This window comes from Phyllostomus hastatus, unplaced genomic scaffold (genome assembly GCF_019186645.2).
Source record: "Phyllostomus hastatus isolate PE091 unplaced genomic scaffold, TTU_PhHast_1.1 phas_scaffold_1066, whole genome shotgun sequence".
In the NCBI taxonomy this organism is placed as follows: domain Eukaryota; kingdom Metazoa; phylum Chordata; class Mammalia; order Chiroptera; family Phyllostomidae; genus Phyllostomus; species Phyllostomus hastatus.
The window spans coordinates 4,589,938-4,605,605 of NW_025334004.1; the positions used below are offsets into that span (position 1 = coordinate 4,589,938).

The window sequence follows — 15,668 nt, forward strand, 5'->3', positions numbered from 1 at the left end:
CTGCTCGTTCTACTTACTGGACAATTCAGCACTGGGGCCAACTGTATTTGAGGTAGGAATTGAAGAGGGAGAGAGGGAGGCAGATAATAATATGATTCTAAAGTCTACCCTCGTACCTTAGTGGGCCCTCAAATATTTATAGAATACACTATTTCCTGAGAATGAGGCTCCCTCATCTAACTGGTCTTCTGGCATTGTCCTACTTAGCAGAGGACATGTTGACCTTTCCTCCCATTCTCTGCCTCCTGTCCTTTAATAATTCAGTTTGTATTACTGATGCTCTCTGGGACTTTTCTCTGAGTGACACGTGACCTGAATCCCAGTCAGTGGTATACTGGTAAATACTTAACAACTGGCTCTCTGAAAATAAAGTCCTGATTTTCAGCATTTGCCAATTTTCATTGCATAAATACACCCGCTATGGCCACTTTGAAGTTACAAACACAAGGACACTGAATGCAGAGTTGGGAAGTAATGCATACAACCAGCTCCTAGAGCCTGTAGGAGCCAAGGCCAGCATACTACCGGGGCTCCTGTGGTACTCCCACCACTCTTCTGAAAGTGTGGATGAAATATTATGTGGTCACCCCAGAGAATAAATCACATTTTGGCAAGTTACTTATAGTAAGAACCTTCCTTTAAAGGTAGAAAGACATGATGTTTCCTTGGCTAAACTGATACTATTACCTTCCTTCCCTAAATGTATAGTATCACTTTAGACGTTTTCCCTCAAACACAGGCAGCTGGGGAAGCATAAATAGTGACACCCTCAACTATGCTCAAGTCCTCTGACTCAAATGCCCACAGCACAGTGATCTGTGGAGCCACCAGAGCATTTAGTAAAATCAAGCCAGGCAACAGCGTCAGGATGCCCTCCAGCTCAGAACTACATGAGACCGAGTGTACCAGAGCATTTAGTAAAATCAAGCCAGGCAACAGCGTCAGGATGCCCTCCAGCTCAGAACTACATGAGACCGAGTGTACCAGAGCATTTGGTAAAATCAACCCAGGCAACAGCGTCAGGATGCCCTCCAGCTCAGAACTACATGAGACCGAGTGTGTCACCCAAAGTTGAGCGCAGTGCCTGGCCCAAAGGAATAAAACCCAGTTTGCCCCTGTGGGATCCATAGGATTATGAAATCTCAGTGTTCAAGACCTCCCAGGTCAACACTTACCTGATCCCTTTATGAAAACCTCAAGAAGCCATCCTTCACTCTAAACTTTAATACTTTCTAGTACTCCAAAAAACCCAAACTGAATCTCATGGGTGATGAAGTGTGGCGAGGGAGGGCTTGGGTCTTGGTTCTTCAGAGGGTAGGACCCCAAGAAAAGTCAAGATGAAACAACTGTTTTAGCTACCTAATGAGCTGTCATGTAGAAGACATTAGGTATACTGTATTGTCAAGGAACACAGGGTAAAATGTAGGCAGGGCAGATTTGACTTATATAAAGAAGGACAGCTAACACCAGCACCCATAAAAATAGCTAACATTTACTGAGGGCTTACGTTTTGCTGGAAGCCTCACCACACTGCTTACACATATCAAGCTTGAGGTTAACTAAGTCCATCCCAGTCTCTTTCACTCCTGGACTGCTGACCTCAAGATGGAGAGAAGCTGTTTGTCCAGAAGCCTCAGAGGGCTCCTGGTAACCAGCACTGCCCAGGCTGGCCACAGGCCACAGATGTTGACGAAGGGCCAAACTGTCCTGAGTTGCAACCTAAAATCCCTGTGGCCTCAGATTCAGCCTAGGGTCAAGGCCAGACACACCAGAAGGTTCATATGCTAGTCTCGAAGTCAAAAGGTGCCCAGAAATACCTGTGTCCTCATCTGCCAGAATGAAGTTTGCTTGGCTGTGGGTTAAAACTAAGGTCCAAGAACTGGATGCAGCTGTTCTGAATTCTGAAGCCCTGTTCAATTCATTCAGCTTTCATAAAGGAAACACGCTCACTTTCCAATCCTTATCTCTTTTGTGCATATATGCCTCTCTCAAGGCCTGAGATACCAAACAGTAGAGATCAAAGGAAGATAATAATTCCTTCTTAAAAGGAACTTGGTCCTGACATTAGATTAGCAGTAATGTGAATTATACTCTCTTCTTAACAAAGTTGCCAACATCACTCTAATGCAGGGTATGCTCACTGTACTCAGTCTCAGTAGTCGTAATGGAGCAATCTGTGAAAGTGACAATGAGGTCAAGACTTGTGACACAGGTCAGATATCCTTCTAGAAATGTCAGAGGGAATTAGGGGAGATTCCATTAAGCTGATGTCAGTTCAAGTTGGACGATATCGAGAAACCCAATCTCAAAAAGGTTCTCAGTTGGAACAAGATGAGTTCATGGAAATTCTGAGACTTAAGAAAGTTTTAAAAGCCTCTGTTAGCACCCTGGCCAGGTAGTTCAGTTGGTTAGAACAGGATTGCCATACACCGAGGTTGCAGGTTCGATCCCTGGTCAAGGTGCATACAAGAATTGATTGATGAATTGATGCATAAATAAGTGAAACAAATTGACGTTTCTCTCTCTCCTTTTCACTCTCTAAAATAAATAAATACATATGCATATATATATATCTATGCCTAACAGCAATAACATTAATAATATATGCCCTTTATTAATAGTAGCTAGTATTAATAGTAAAATATCCTTTACTATGCACACACCGGGGTCCAGGCATTCTACCACACAGTTGATGTTTTCTACATTTCTACACAGGCACCATTTATTTCTACTCAACAAAGCAAGCTTCTAAGAAGTTAAGAATCTCACACTTAATAAATAGTAGAATGAGGATCAGAATCCAGGTCTGGTGGCTCCACTCCAGAAACTGCCCACACTTCCCAGGAACCCACCAGCATCTCATGGCCCAGCAGAGTCAAAATCTGAACTTAGGTGGTTTCACCCCATGTAATTGAGCTCTCCCTCAGCTTCTTCTCCTGCAGAGGAAGATCATGATAGTACCTGTCTCACTCCATTTGGTCTGCTTTAACAGAAATACAATACACTGGGTAGCTTATAAACAACAGAAATTTATTTCTCACAGTTCTAGAATCCAAGATAAGGTCCTGGCAGATTTACTGTCTGATTAGGACCAGCTTCCTAGATAGCCAGCTGTCTGTTCGCTGTGACCTCATAGGGCAGAAGGGGCCAGCTAGCTCTCCAGGGTCTCTTTTATAAGAGCACTAATCCCAATCGTGAGGGCTCAAACATCATGACCTAACAATCACCTCCTAAAGGCCCTACCTCTTAATACCAACACCCTGGGGTTCAGATGTAGCATATGGATTTGGAGGAACACGAACATTCAATCTACAGTGATACCTACCTCACAGGGTGCTGGGAGTGTCTGCTGCTACTGTTACTTCCACACACAGATGAGCTTTTTGCCAAAGGTGTAAAAATACAAAGATAATTTCATACACTTATCTCTTCTGAAAGTTTTACAGAACATACTTTTTTCCCAACATATATACATAATAGTCTCATTGGGGCAGAAAAGAATGTCAGCTAGCTGGCCATGGAGTTGGACTTGTGTTGGTATTTTGACCCTGCCAGTCACTGACTACAGGTTTAGGGCAGGTTGCTTCACTTCTCTGAGCCTCCTTTTCCCCATCTATCAAATGCATAGTGGGAGTAGTAATTGTGTGCTTTTGTAAAAACACATACAGAACAATAGGCACATGGCTGTTGCTCAATAATAGCTACTCTAATTACTCAATCAAGCAAAGTGACTACTGTAGGGACCCACTATTGTCCTAATTTTTCTATCCTCTTCCCAAACTATAAAGAAATCTGCAGAGGATACAAAATTAAGGACCAGAAATTGATGGCATTTTTATATACCAATAATGAGCTATCAGAAAGAGGAAGAAAACAATTTCATTGCAACAACAAAAATAATAATAGTAAGGTACCTAAGAATAAAGTTAACTAAGGAGGTAAAAGACCTATACTCAGAAAACTATAGGCCACTAAAGAAAAAAAAATTGAAGAAGATACAAATTAGTGGAAGCACACACCGTGTTCATGGATAGTAAGAATTAACATCATTAAACTGTCCATACTACCCAAAGCAGTCTATACATTCAACACAATTCCTATTAAAATACCAACTGCATATTTCACAGAACTAGAACAAATATTCCAAAAATTTACATGGTACCAAAAAAGACCCTGAAGATCCTCAGCAATCTTGCAAAAAGAAGAACAAAGCTAAAGAACAATATCACGACTCCTGATATTAAATTATGCTACAAGGCCACTGTAATAAAAACAGCCTGGTGCTGGCATAAGAACAGACACATAAACCAATGGAACAGAACAGAGAGCCCAGAAATAAATGCACACCTGTATGATCAATTGATATTTGACAAAGGTGGCAAAAGCATACAATGGAGGAAAGACAGCCTCTTCAGTAAATTGTGTTGGGAAGACTGGACTGGTACATGCAAAAAAAAAAAGAAACTAGACCACCAACTTACACCATACACCAGAATAAACTCAAAATGGATAAAAGACTTCAATGTAAGTTATGAAACCATAAAAATCCTAAAAGAAAACATAGGCAGTGAAATCTCAGATATCCCACATAGCAATATTTTTGCTGATATATCTCCTAAGGCACTAAAAATAAAGGAGAAAAATAAACAAATGGGACTATATCAAATTTAAAAGCTCCTGCACAGTTAAAGAAATCATCAGCAGGACGAGTAGGAAACTCACTATTAGGGAGATCATTTTTGCCAATGACACATTTGATAAGGGTTTAATCTCCAAATAACAAAGAACTAATACTAGGAAGACAACCCAATTAAGAAATGGGTAAAAGGCCTGAACAGACACTTCTCCAAAGAGGTCATACAGAGGGCCCACAGACATGTGAAAAAAATGCTCAACATCACTAATCATCAGAGAAATGCGAATTAAAACCTCAATGAGCTATCATTTACACCTGTCAGAATGGCTGTCATCAATGAGCCAAACAACAAGTATTGGTGAGGATGTGGAGGCAAGGGATCCCTTGTGCACTGTTGACAGGAATGTAGACTGGTGTAGCCACTGTGGAAAACAATATGGAGTATCCTTAAAAAATTTAAAATGGAACTCCCTTTTGATCCAGAGATTCCACTTCTGGGAATATATCCCAAAGAGCCCGAAACACCAACACAAAAAATATATGCACCGCTATGTTCATAGCAGTGCTATTTACAACAGCCAAGGTTTGGAAACAGCCTAAGTGCCCAGGAGTAGATAAGTGGATAAAAAAGCTCTGGCATAACACATTTGCACAGTAGAATACTATGCCGCAGTAAAAAAGAAACTCATATATTTTGTAACAGCATGGATGGACCTGGGGAGTATTATGCTAAGTGAATTAAGCCAGTCAGTGAAAGACAAATACCATATGATCTCACTCATATGTGTAATCTAATTAACACAACAAACTAACCAACAAAATAGTAACAGAAGCTTAGATACATGAAACAGTCTGACAGCTGCCAGAAAGGAGTGGGGGGAGATGGGATGAATGATGGTGAAGGGGTTTAACAAAGAACCTTTATGCACAACCCATGGACAGAGACAACAACGTGAAGGGGAGAGAGTGGGGCAGGGTGGGGGTGGGTAAAGAGAGAAAAAGTGGGAACTGTAATAGTGTAAACAATAAAAATTAATTAATTAATTAATACAAATAAACAAAATGGAGAGGTCCAATTATTTTGAACTGCCTTTAAAAATAATGTTCTGTCAACTCTGAATCATTTGCTTCTTTCAAATAAATTTCCAAGGAGAAATACGCACACACACATACACATGATTGGGCAACTCTACACATCTAAAAGATGTCATAAATAAGTAATGAGACACCAAGCTTGACACCTGCACTATCTAGAGAAAGGGTCTACTTAGAAATTCTGGCCCTGGCTGGTATGGCTCAGTGGATTGAGTGCCAGCCTGTAAACCAAAGGGTCACTGGTCTGATTCCCACTCAGGGCACATGCCTGGATTGCAGGCCAGGTCCCTAGAAGGGGACGTACCCTTCAAAGGCAACCACACATCGATGTTTCCTTCTCTCCTTTCTTTCCCCTTTCTCTAAAAATAAATAAACACAATCTTTAAAAAAAAGAAAAGAAAAGTTCTGTGTACCATGTTGGGTACACTGAACAGTTTCCATACCTGGTTCAAAATACTGTTATCCTGAAAGACTACATGCAAGGACTTCTGGCAAGATGGAGGCATAAGTGGATGCACCGTACCTCCACGCACAACCAAGATTAGAACAACAACAATTTAAAGGCAGAATAACACCCAGAACTGACAGAGAATTTATCTGAATGGAAGTCGGACAGCCAAGAAGTTGAAGTAGACCTGTTCCTCCAGACCGGTAGGAGGGGCGGAGAGCAGCACGGGTCGCAGCTCGGAGAGCAGAGAGCAGCGAGCGCATAATGCAACCGCGAGCGCATAAGGCATCTGAGGCGCACAAGATCACAGTTGGGTGGACCCTGAGTTTGCAAGCGGCAGCTGGCGGGCCCAGTGAGGTGGGGATTGTGGACCAGGGCAGAGCACACAACCCAGGATCCCAGAGAAGGGACTGAGGTCCCAGGAGAACGGAGCTACCACCATTGTTCCCTCCCGCCCCCGCCCCCACATACAACATCACAATCTAGCGACTGGGGTGCCCAGCCCCGGGGAAACACCTAAGGCTCCGCCCCTCACCGTAACAGGAGTGACCAGACCAAAAAAAGAGAGAGAGAGAGAGAGACATGTCTCAAACAGAAAAACAAATCAATGCCCCAGGACTCATCCTTTTGAGCGACCAAGAGATAGCCAATCTATCAGATGCACAGTTCAAAACACTGGTGATCAGGAAGCTCACAGAATTGGTTGATTTTGGGCGCAAATTAGATGAAAAAATACAGGTTACCATAAAAGAGATGAAGGAAGATGCACGGAGAACCAATAGTGATGGGAAGGAAACTGGGACTCAAGTCAATGGAGTGGCCCAGAAGGAAGAAAAAAACAACCAAACAGGAAAGAATGGAGAAATAAGATTAAAAAAAAAATGAGGAGAAGCTTAGGAACCTCCAGGACATCTTTAAACGTTCCAACATCCGAATTATAGGGGTACCAGAAGGGGAAGAGGAAAAGCAACAGATTGAGCACGTATCTGAACAAATAATAAAGGAGAACTTCCCCATTCTGGCAAAGGAAATAGACTTCCAGGAAATCCAGGAAGCTCGGAGAGCCCCAAAAAAGTTGGACCCAAGGAGAAACACACCAAGGCACATCATAATTACATTAGCCAAGGTAAAAATGAAGGAGAGAATCCTAGAAGCAGCAAGAGATTAGGGGACAGTAACCTACAAAGGAGTTTCCATCAGCCTGTCAGCTGATTTCTCAAAAGAGACCTTGCAGGCAAGAAGGGGCTGGAAAGAAGTATTCCAAGTCATGAAAGACAAGGACCTATATCCCAGATTACTCTATCCAGCAAAGCTTTCATTTAGAATGGAAGGGCAGATAAAGTGCTTCCCAGATAAAGTCAAGTTAAAGGAGTTCATCATCACCAAGCCCTTATTTTATGAAATGTTAAAGGAACTTATCTAAGAAAAGAAGATAAAGAAAAAACATGTATAGTAAAAGGACAGCAAACTCACAATCATTAACAACCACACCTAAAGCAAAACCAAAAGAAACTAAGCAAACAGCTAGAACAAGAACAGAACCACAGAAATGGAGATCACATGGAGGGTTAGCAACAGGGGAGTGGGAGGAGGAGAGGGGGGAAAAGGTACAGAGAATAAGTAGCATAGATTGTAGGTTGAAAATAGATAGGGGGAGGGTAAGAATAGTATGGGAAATGTAGAAGCTAAAGAACTTATAAGCATGACACATGGACATGACTAAAGGGGGGGATATGGGTGGGAGAGGGTGTACAGGCTGGAGGGGAGTGAAGGGGGAAATGGGACAACTGTAATAGCATAATCAATAAAATATATTTAAAAAAAACAAAAACAAAATACTGTTATCCCAACATGAATATTGGCTTACATATTAAAGCTAAAGCACTTGTAATTAAATATAACAGAAGTCAAACCTTGATTTATTTTTATTTTCATGGTAACTGGTTGGTATTAAAATACACACACACACACACACACACACACACACACACACACACACACACACACAGATTTGGCTGCTGTGGCTCAGTGAATTGAGCACAGGCCTACAAATCAAGGGGTCACTGGATTGATTCCCGGTCAGGTCACATGCCTGGGTTGCGGGCTGGGTCCCTGGTGGAGGACACACAAGAGGCAACCACACATTGATGTTTCTCCTCCTCTCTTTCTCCCTCCCTTCCCCTTTCTCTAAAAATAAATAAAATCTTTAAAAATAATAAAATACACACAACTAAAAGGTACACTATCACACACACATACAAAAACCTGTAAAACCTGTCAATTAAAACCAACATTTCTTTGTTTCCCTACTAATTCTTTCTCCAATACCATGATGGATTTTGCTTTATTGGCTTCTTTAATGTCCCACATGTTAAAAATTAACAGCACTCTTTCCATCTTTGGTTACTATGCCAAACAAAATATGCTTTATATTAATGTTGAAATCCACTTACTGATCTTTTGAGGAAAAGTGGTGTTCATATGTCTACCAGACCCTGACACCTGACTTAACCACTTGGATGCTGAGTGTGCTCTTGCTTTCCATTTTGGTCTTTTGTTCTTAAATTTCCTATGCTTCTCATCCATCTAGTACTGATTATATATTTAAAAATGCAGCCCTGGCTTGTGTGGCTCAGTGGATTGAGCACAGGACCACAAACCAAAAGATTGCCGATTCGATTCCCAGTCAGGGCACATGCCTGGGTTGCAGGCCAGGTCCCAAGTTTAGGGCACACAAGAGGCAACCACACATTGATTTTCTCTCCCTCTCTTTCTCCCCCTCTCTTTCTCCTTCCCTCCACCTCTTTAAAAATAAATAAATAAAATCTTTAAAAAAACATTAAACAAATTTTTAAAATGCACACGTATCCACACTCAATGCAGATTCAACCAAAAAAATGCTATCTATGTATCTTATTCTGGCTTTTCTAATTAGCCTGATTCAGAAGTAGTGGAAAACACATGTGCCAAAGCTAAATTCCCCGATATTTAGAATACTAAGCCTTGTGACTCTCACATCGGTGGCTCACTAAAACTGGTAACAGATTTGGATTTATTCTGTTTGTACCCACGAGTGTGTGATGTGCACAATGAACTCTCACCTATTTTCTGCTGGTGTTCTATCTGGATGATCTGAGAAGTCAGATCTTCCCTCCCCATGAGGCCAACGCACTGATGCAGCACTTATTCCTGCTCGTTTGGACACACTGAGAAGGAGGAAGGCAGCTCATATTCCCCAGCATTCTCAAGATGCTCCAACATTTGCCTTTCTGTTAGCATACTGTTCAGCGGCTCAAACAATGATCTCTTTTACTTTTCTCTCCTCTCCTCCAGTCTGCTTATCTAACAGTGTCCTTGGGGTCTAAAATATCCAGGATTTCAAGGCAACATCGCTATACTATTTCGTGTCATTTCTTCAAAAGGAATGCATGTATTTATCAATTTCATCAAAAATCACACTGGGTGGAAAGAGTCATGTTCACAGGTGGTGCTGCAGCACTAGTAATGAAATAGAGACCCAACTGCAGCCTGCAGTTATGTGACAGGGTAGGTAAATCATAGCATATTCACATAAAGGAATATTGAGGAAACAATGCAACCATTAAAAATGACATTTTCCCTGGCTGGCGTAGCTCAGTGGATTGAGTGTGGGCTGCGAACCAAAGTGTCACAGGTTTGATTCCCAGCCAGGGCACATCCCTGGGTTGCAGGCCATAACCCCCAGCAACCGCACATTGATGTTTCTTTCTTTCTCTCTCTCTCTCTCTCTCTCTCTCTCTCTCTCTCTCTCTCTCTCTCTCTTTCTCTCTCTCTCTCTCCCTCCCTCCCTTCCCTCTCTAAAAACAAATTTTTAAAAAATGACATTTTCATACTCAAAGAAAATGCTTATGCTAAATTTTTTAAAAATAAAAATGTAATTGTGCCCTGGCTAGTGTGGCTCGGTGGACTGAGTGCCAACCTGTGAACCAAAAATGTAATCAAAGTGTCATTTTAGTCCTACCTTTAAAATATGGCACATTTTAAGCTCTTTTCTGAGTGATGGGACTGTGGGTCCCTGCTTTTTTGTGGTATATGTTTGTATTATCCAGTTGAGGGGAGAGGGTAAAATAAAGTACTTACGGGAGTAGGAGTGTTACAGCTAATCAAACAAAACTTTTTGGTCTTTCTTATTGTAGGACTTTTTCTTTTCCAACTGAGAAAGTCAGTCTGATGTTGTCTGTGCCAGCTCAATTGTCTTGTGCTATGGATTAATGGTGGATGGTGTTCTGTGTGGTGAAGAGAGCTGGCATTTACAGAATAACTGCTATGTGACAAGCAGGAATCTAAGTTCTTTGTGTGTATTACCTCATTTAATCTCCACATCAACCCGATGAGACAGTATGATTATTTCCATCCTACCGATACTAAAACTGAAACACAGAAGTTAAATAACTGGTGCCTGGTCATTTGTCTGCAATTGAAACTCAAGCCCTCTGGGATTTGAATGACTACAGCATTTATAATACTACATTAGGCGCTCACTGAATCTTATTAGAACTACCATTAGTTTCAAAATATTTGGCAAGTGAGCTGATTCCTTAAGTTGCCATTTATACAACCTATGCTTCAAACAATCAGAGCACCAAAGAGCAGACCAAAGGAATCTCCCTATTGATGCCTGATGGGAAACTCCACTGAAGACTTTGCCAAAGTCTGTCACCGAGATGGAAACAGCTACCTCGATGAGGTGGTAATCCCACTGGTCCCCTTTTTCTGTGACATCAACCAAATATTCATGTACAAGGAATGAGAGAAAAAATATATCATCTATTATCAGTCTTCCGATTTAATTGGAGGGGTCAGACAAATGACATGAAACAACTGGTGCAGGGCTAAAAATGCATTAACTAAATACTAAGTCATATGTGTGGCAGAGTGAACAACTTCGTGTACAGGTCAGGCAGGAAGGACTGTCAGCTCCAAAGGATTTTAGAATTTTGAAGGTACAAGAAACACTCGGAGATCACCTAACCAAGTCCAGCATTTCAAAATGAGAGCTAACAACTTAAGGTCACACAATTGCTAAGTAGCAGAGGCAGGTAAAGTAGCCAAGAAAGGAAGCTATGCTGGAAAAACTTTCCAAAGATAAGGTTTGGTGAGGTGATGGTCCTTTAGATGGAAACAGTAGATGATATTTCCCTTTCCTTGATTACCAAAATCAGTCTGCCACTGGTCTCATTTTTATGTTGAACTATTTATTTTTTATTCCACTTATTGTGTTTAAACATTAGGCATTTTATTGAATATTGTATTCTACCAAAGTACTACCAGACAGAAACACATCCACACACAGGTGCCTGAGAAGCGATAACCTGACTGCCCTGACATACCTCTTGTTTGGACAGAAGTAGGTGTCTGATGTTGTAAACTGGTAAGGAGAAATTATTTATCCAGCTTTAATGCTTCCACCAGTGACATACTCTTCAATTTCATTAAAAGGACTTAAATAAAGTGGGGGGGGGGGGGGAATGGAGGCAACTGTATTTGGATATTAATTAAAAATGATTAATAAAAAAGCACTTAGTCTTTGTAATAATTGCTCACAGAAAACCTATCAAGCACAAGAAAATAGGGATATGCTTAACTTTAAGTAGATGGATCTTACAGTACCTGATTGAGCAATATTTTTTATAAAAAGATTCCTGAATGTTAATAGGCAATGTATTAAGATTTTGCTAGTTTTGCTTTGTTTTTAAGATTTTATTTATTTATTTTTAGAGAGAGAGGAAGAAAAGAAGAAAGGGAGGGAGAGAAACATCAATGTGTGGTTGCCTCTCACATGCCCCCCACTGGGGACTTGGCCTGTAACCCATATATGTGCCCTGACTGGGAATTGAACCAGCAACCTTTTGGTTCACAGGCCCACACTCAATCCACTGAGCTACACTAGCCCGGGCAAAATTAAGCCTAGTTTTAACTAAGAAATTTCAGTGGTGGATGAACCCAGCATATGTGATTCAGAACATGTGCAATTTACTTTAGAAATGTTTGTTCGAATTGGAGAAAAGAAAACATGATAGGATAATCAAAGTCAATTTTGATGAGTCCTTTTTAAAAGCTCATAAGTAAGTATCATGGTCACTAAACTTAAAATAACTAAAATTTTTATTTTTGTAAAAAAATACAAACTATTTTCTGACACAAAGCACAGAGGCATAAAGTTATATTTTCTTGTATTCTAAAATAATGATCCCTGTGGATTTGCAAGCATAAGTGAAGGCTCAAGGTTATTTTTACTCTGCCCCCAAGCCATTACTAAGAGTGTATTTTCAATTCCTCATAAATTATTTTAAGATGTGTTATACCTTTAATTAAGCACAGACCACTCGCAAGCAATACTAAACAAAAACTCAGTACAGTTCTTTCATTATAGTTAGCTATTTACATTTCAAGCTCTCATACAATTTGTTAATATAGATCAGAAATAACTAAAATGTGGTTTCAAAAGAAGTAAAACAGGTTAATAAATCATAAGTAACAACACTACATGCATAGTCATTTTTCTTTAAAAAATCTCAAAAACAAAAGACAAATTCGGGTACTATATGTCTTCCTTAGAACCATAGCCAAATCTGCTGTGTGGCTTCCAAGTTCCAAAGAAGATCTTAACATCCATTCTAAACATTTCAGACCTACAGAACACAGTATCAGTCACCACATTCCAATCAGGTTAAAATACTTTCCAAAGTCTCAGGGACTTTAATTGAACGCAGAAAAGCTAAGAGTCTAAACTGATATATTGACACAGAAGAAACTGAAGCTGCTTGCCAAATACCGAGCTTTTACAGACACATCCCAAATTTATCTAGCAATTTCCCTATATCAAACAGAATAATCTATACGCAAAAGGTGCACGTTTTAATGCAATTATTTAGTAGCATGCATTCTACTTACTTTGTTTTTTGCCATTTTTAAGCTTCATTAAAGACACCCAGAAAGAGGTAACTAGTTAAGCGAGGTTCGTTCAGATAGGAAAAACCAGTTCTAAGTTCGACCTACAAACTTACATCCCAGAACGCCCTGCTGGGAAGGTACTCTACAACTTAACATTATATATACAAGCTTTAGATTGTGAAATAATGCATTTCAGGTTTCTGCGCTGGGTATTACCATTAGAAACCCTTAACTCTACCTCTCCACTCCCGGGGAAAAAAAAAAAAAACCACCTCCAATCCTCATTGGCCCACATAGTTCCGGCCCACATGGTATCAGTGGGTGTGTCTGGCCCAACAGGTCCTTTCATTGGCTGTGAGGAAACAGCGTTTAATAGGCTGTGATTTGAAGGTTGTCAAACTCCACGCCTCCAGATCTAGCGCTCGCCAATAGACCCACGGTTCTGGCGGCTACTCTACGATTCAAAGGGCAAGCTGGCTGCCGAAGCGCCAACCCCAGGAAGACAAGCTCTGAGGAAGAAAAGGGGAGCTCCGACCGTTCCTCCAGTTCTATCTTTATTCCCGGACCCCATGAAATGTTCACACGCGTGCATTTTTCCACCAACAAACTAGAAAGCCAGACAGTGGCTTTGCCTTCTATAGAGCCGTGACCCAGGTAGCAGCTCAGGCTCTGTGTCCAATCGGCCCATTCTACAGATGCAAACAGGCAAAGTTCAGGCTCTAGCTGCGAGCTTTAGTATTCAGAACCGCTTGAGAGAAAACTAGTTCCAGACGCACTCGCCCGCAGTTCCCCGGCGACCGACGCTGTGGCGCACCGGCCGCCCCGCCGTTCGGGGATGTCTGGCCCCGCGCGCTGCGCCTGCCTCGCGCTGGCACTCCCCTCCCGGGGGTACTTACGCGGCCTGTTCTTCTTTCCGGAGTCCATCCTCCTCCGTAGGCGGCATTTCTTGGCCGGGGAGTCGTGCTGAGGGGGAGGCGGCTGCGGCTTGAGCTCCGGTAGGAGCGGTAGGCGCGGGGGCGCGGCGTCACCGACGCCGGCGGGGCCCCGGCTGCAGAGGCGCGGCGGCTGGACGGGCGGTGGGTGGAAGCCGTTCTGCAGCAGCCCGTTCACCGCAGCAGCGCCAGCGCCCGGGGGGGTCGCCGGGGCGTGAAGGGCTGAGCGTTCAGCCTGTCCACCGTAGTCTCCCATACTGGAGGCTGGTGGGACAGCGCGCGGGCCCCGCCTCAGGCGGCCTCGCTGGAGGTCATTCTCGGACGTCTTTATTTCCCCGGATCCTCCCTGCGGCTTCCGATTCAGCAGCCGCAGAGCCGGCGCCGGGGGATGGCGAGCTGAGCGCTCCTCCCCTCCTCCTACCGGCTCCACCAGCTCCTCCGCGTCCTGCCCCCCGCATGCGGTCTCCGCCCCACCCGCCTGAAGCATGCCCGCCCCCGGCGCGGAATCTGAGATTTCCGCGCACCCCCAACCGGGGCCCCCGCAGCCCACCTCCCTCCGATCCACGAGCCGCGCGACTTCAAACGCGGCTTCCTCGCTTCCCAGACCTGTCCCTGCTACTGAGCATGCCCAGTCCTGCCCGCCACCGCCGCCGACGACTTTCAACATGGGGACTGAAGTTCTCTGGGTTTGCAAAGAGATGGGCGGGTTGGGCTTTGTCTAGCCGAGCGAGCAGAGAGGAGACTGGACGAGGTGGGCGAGAGAGAAACGAGAAGCTTCCGGAGGAATGCAGGAGGAAGACGTTAAATATTTGTAGAGGTTTCGGGTTTGTTAATCTTGTCCCTGGTGGGCTAGATACCTCTGCAAGGTCATTCACGTCGTTCCCACCCTCAAACCTTTGTGAGTGTGCCTGTGTTTGGTTAAGTGACTAAACTACTCACAGTCCTGAGAGGAGGGAGGAGACCGATTATTTTTAGAAGGGTAGGATGATTTGGAGAGGGAGAGGAGTACATTTCTCTGCTGGCACAAACACAAGCACCATGTGGTCTCGTGGAGTTATCTTTTGCAGAGAGGAAACCTAGGAATACAGTGTAAGGACAGTGAAGGACACAGCTGTAGGCAGGATTAACAAGTGCTGGAAGAGACCAAGTAAACAGAAGCAGTCCCAGCTACAAAAAGCACTTTCCTCATCCAGAAAGGACTCGAAGAGACAATGTCATGCTATTTCCGCATCGAATGGTGGTGAACTCCATAAGCTTTGGAGTCGAAACTGGGTTCAAATCTCAATTTAGCCATTGAGCAAACCCAGAGAAAGTCATTGCTGAAGTTAACACACCTGGCCATACAAAACAGGACTGGGCATGCTTAATTAAAGGCAGGACAAATTTGGGCGGTACAGACCTTCCCAAAATTGTGTAATCCCCGAGGCCTAAATTTTTTAATCTAAAAGTACCTGGTACAATGTCACAGGGTAAATGCCCAGAAGAGGTCATTATTCTTATTACATTGTTAGTAGTTCACCCTTCATTTCAAACAAGAGAAACAAACCATGCTTGCAGCCATATTTATAGTGTGATTTATTGTGCGTGATGTTCTCCATCATTTGTGCTTAATCTAAAGAGGAGT

The 15,668-nt window shown here is 42.8% G+C and overlaps 1 protein-coding gene across 3 annotated transcripts in view; it reads right to left on the minus strand.

The window, feature by feature from the left end:
- The window catches only part of PANK1 (pantothenate kinase 1), a 55,515-nt gene extending 40,562 nt beyond the window's left edge, over positions 1-14,953 (minus strand). For 2 of the 3 annotated variants that reach the window (XM_045854330.1, XM_045854331.1), the window contains exon 1: positions 13,113-13,344. In XM_045854330.1, coding sequence (XP_045710286.1) covers positions 13,113-13,140 — 28 coding nt within the window. In that variant the 5' untranslated portion in view covers positions 13,141-13,344. Of the gene's footprint in view, positions 1-13,112; positions 13,345-14,008 lie in introns of those variants that run through there. The other variant, XM_045854329.1, reaches the window with a different exon arrangement.
- Between the last annotated feature and the right edge of the window lie 715 nt (positions 14,954-15,668).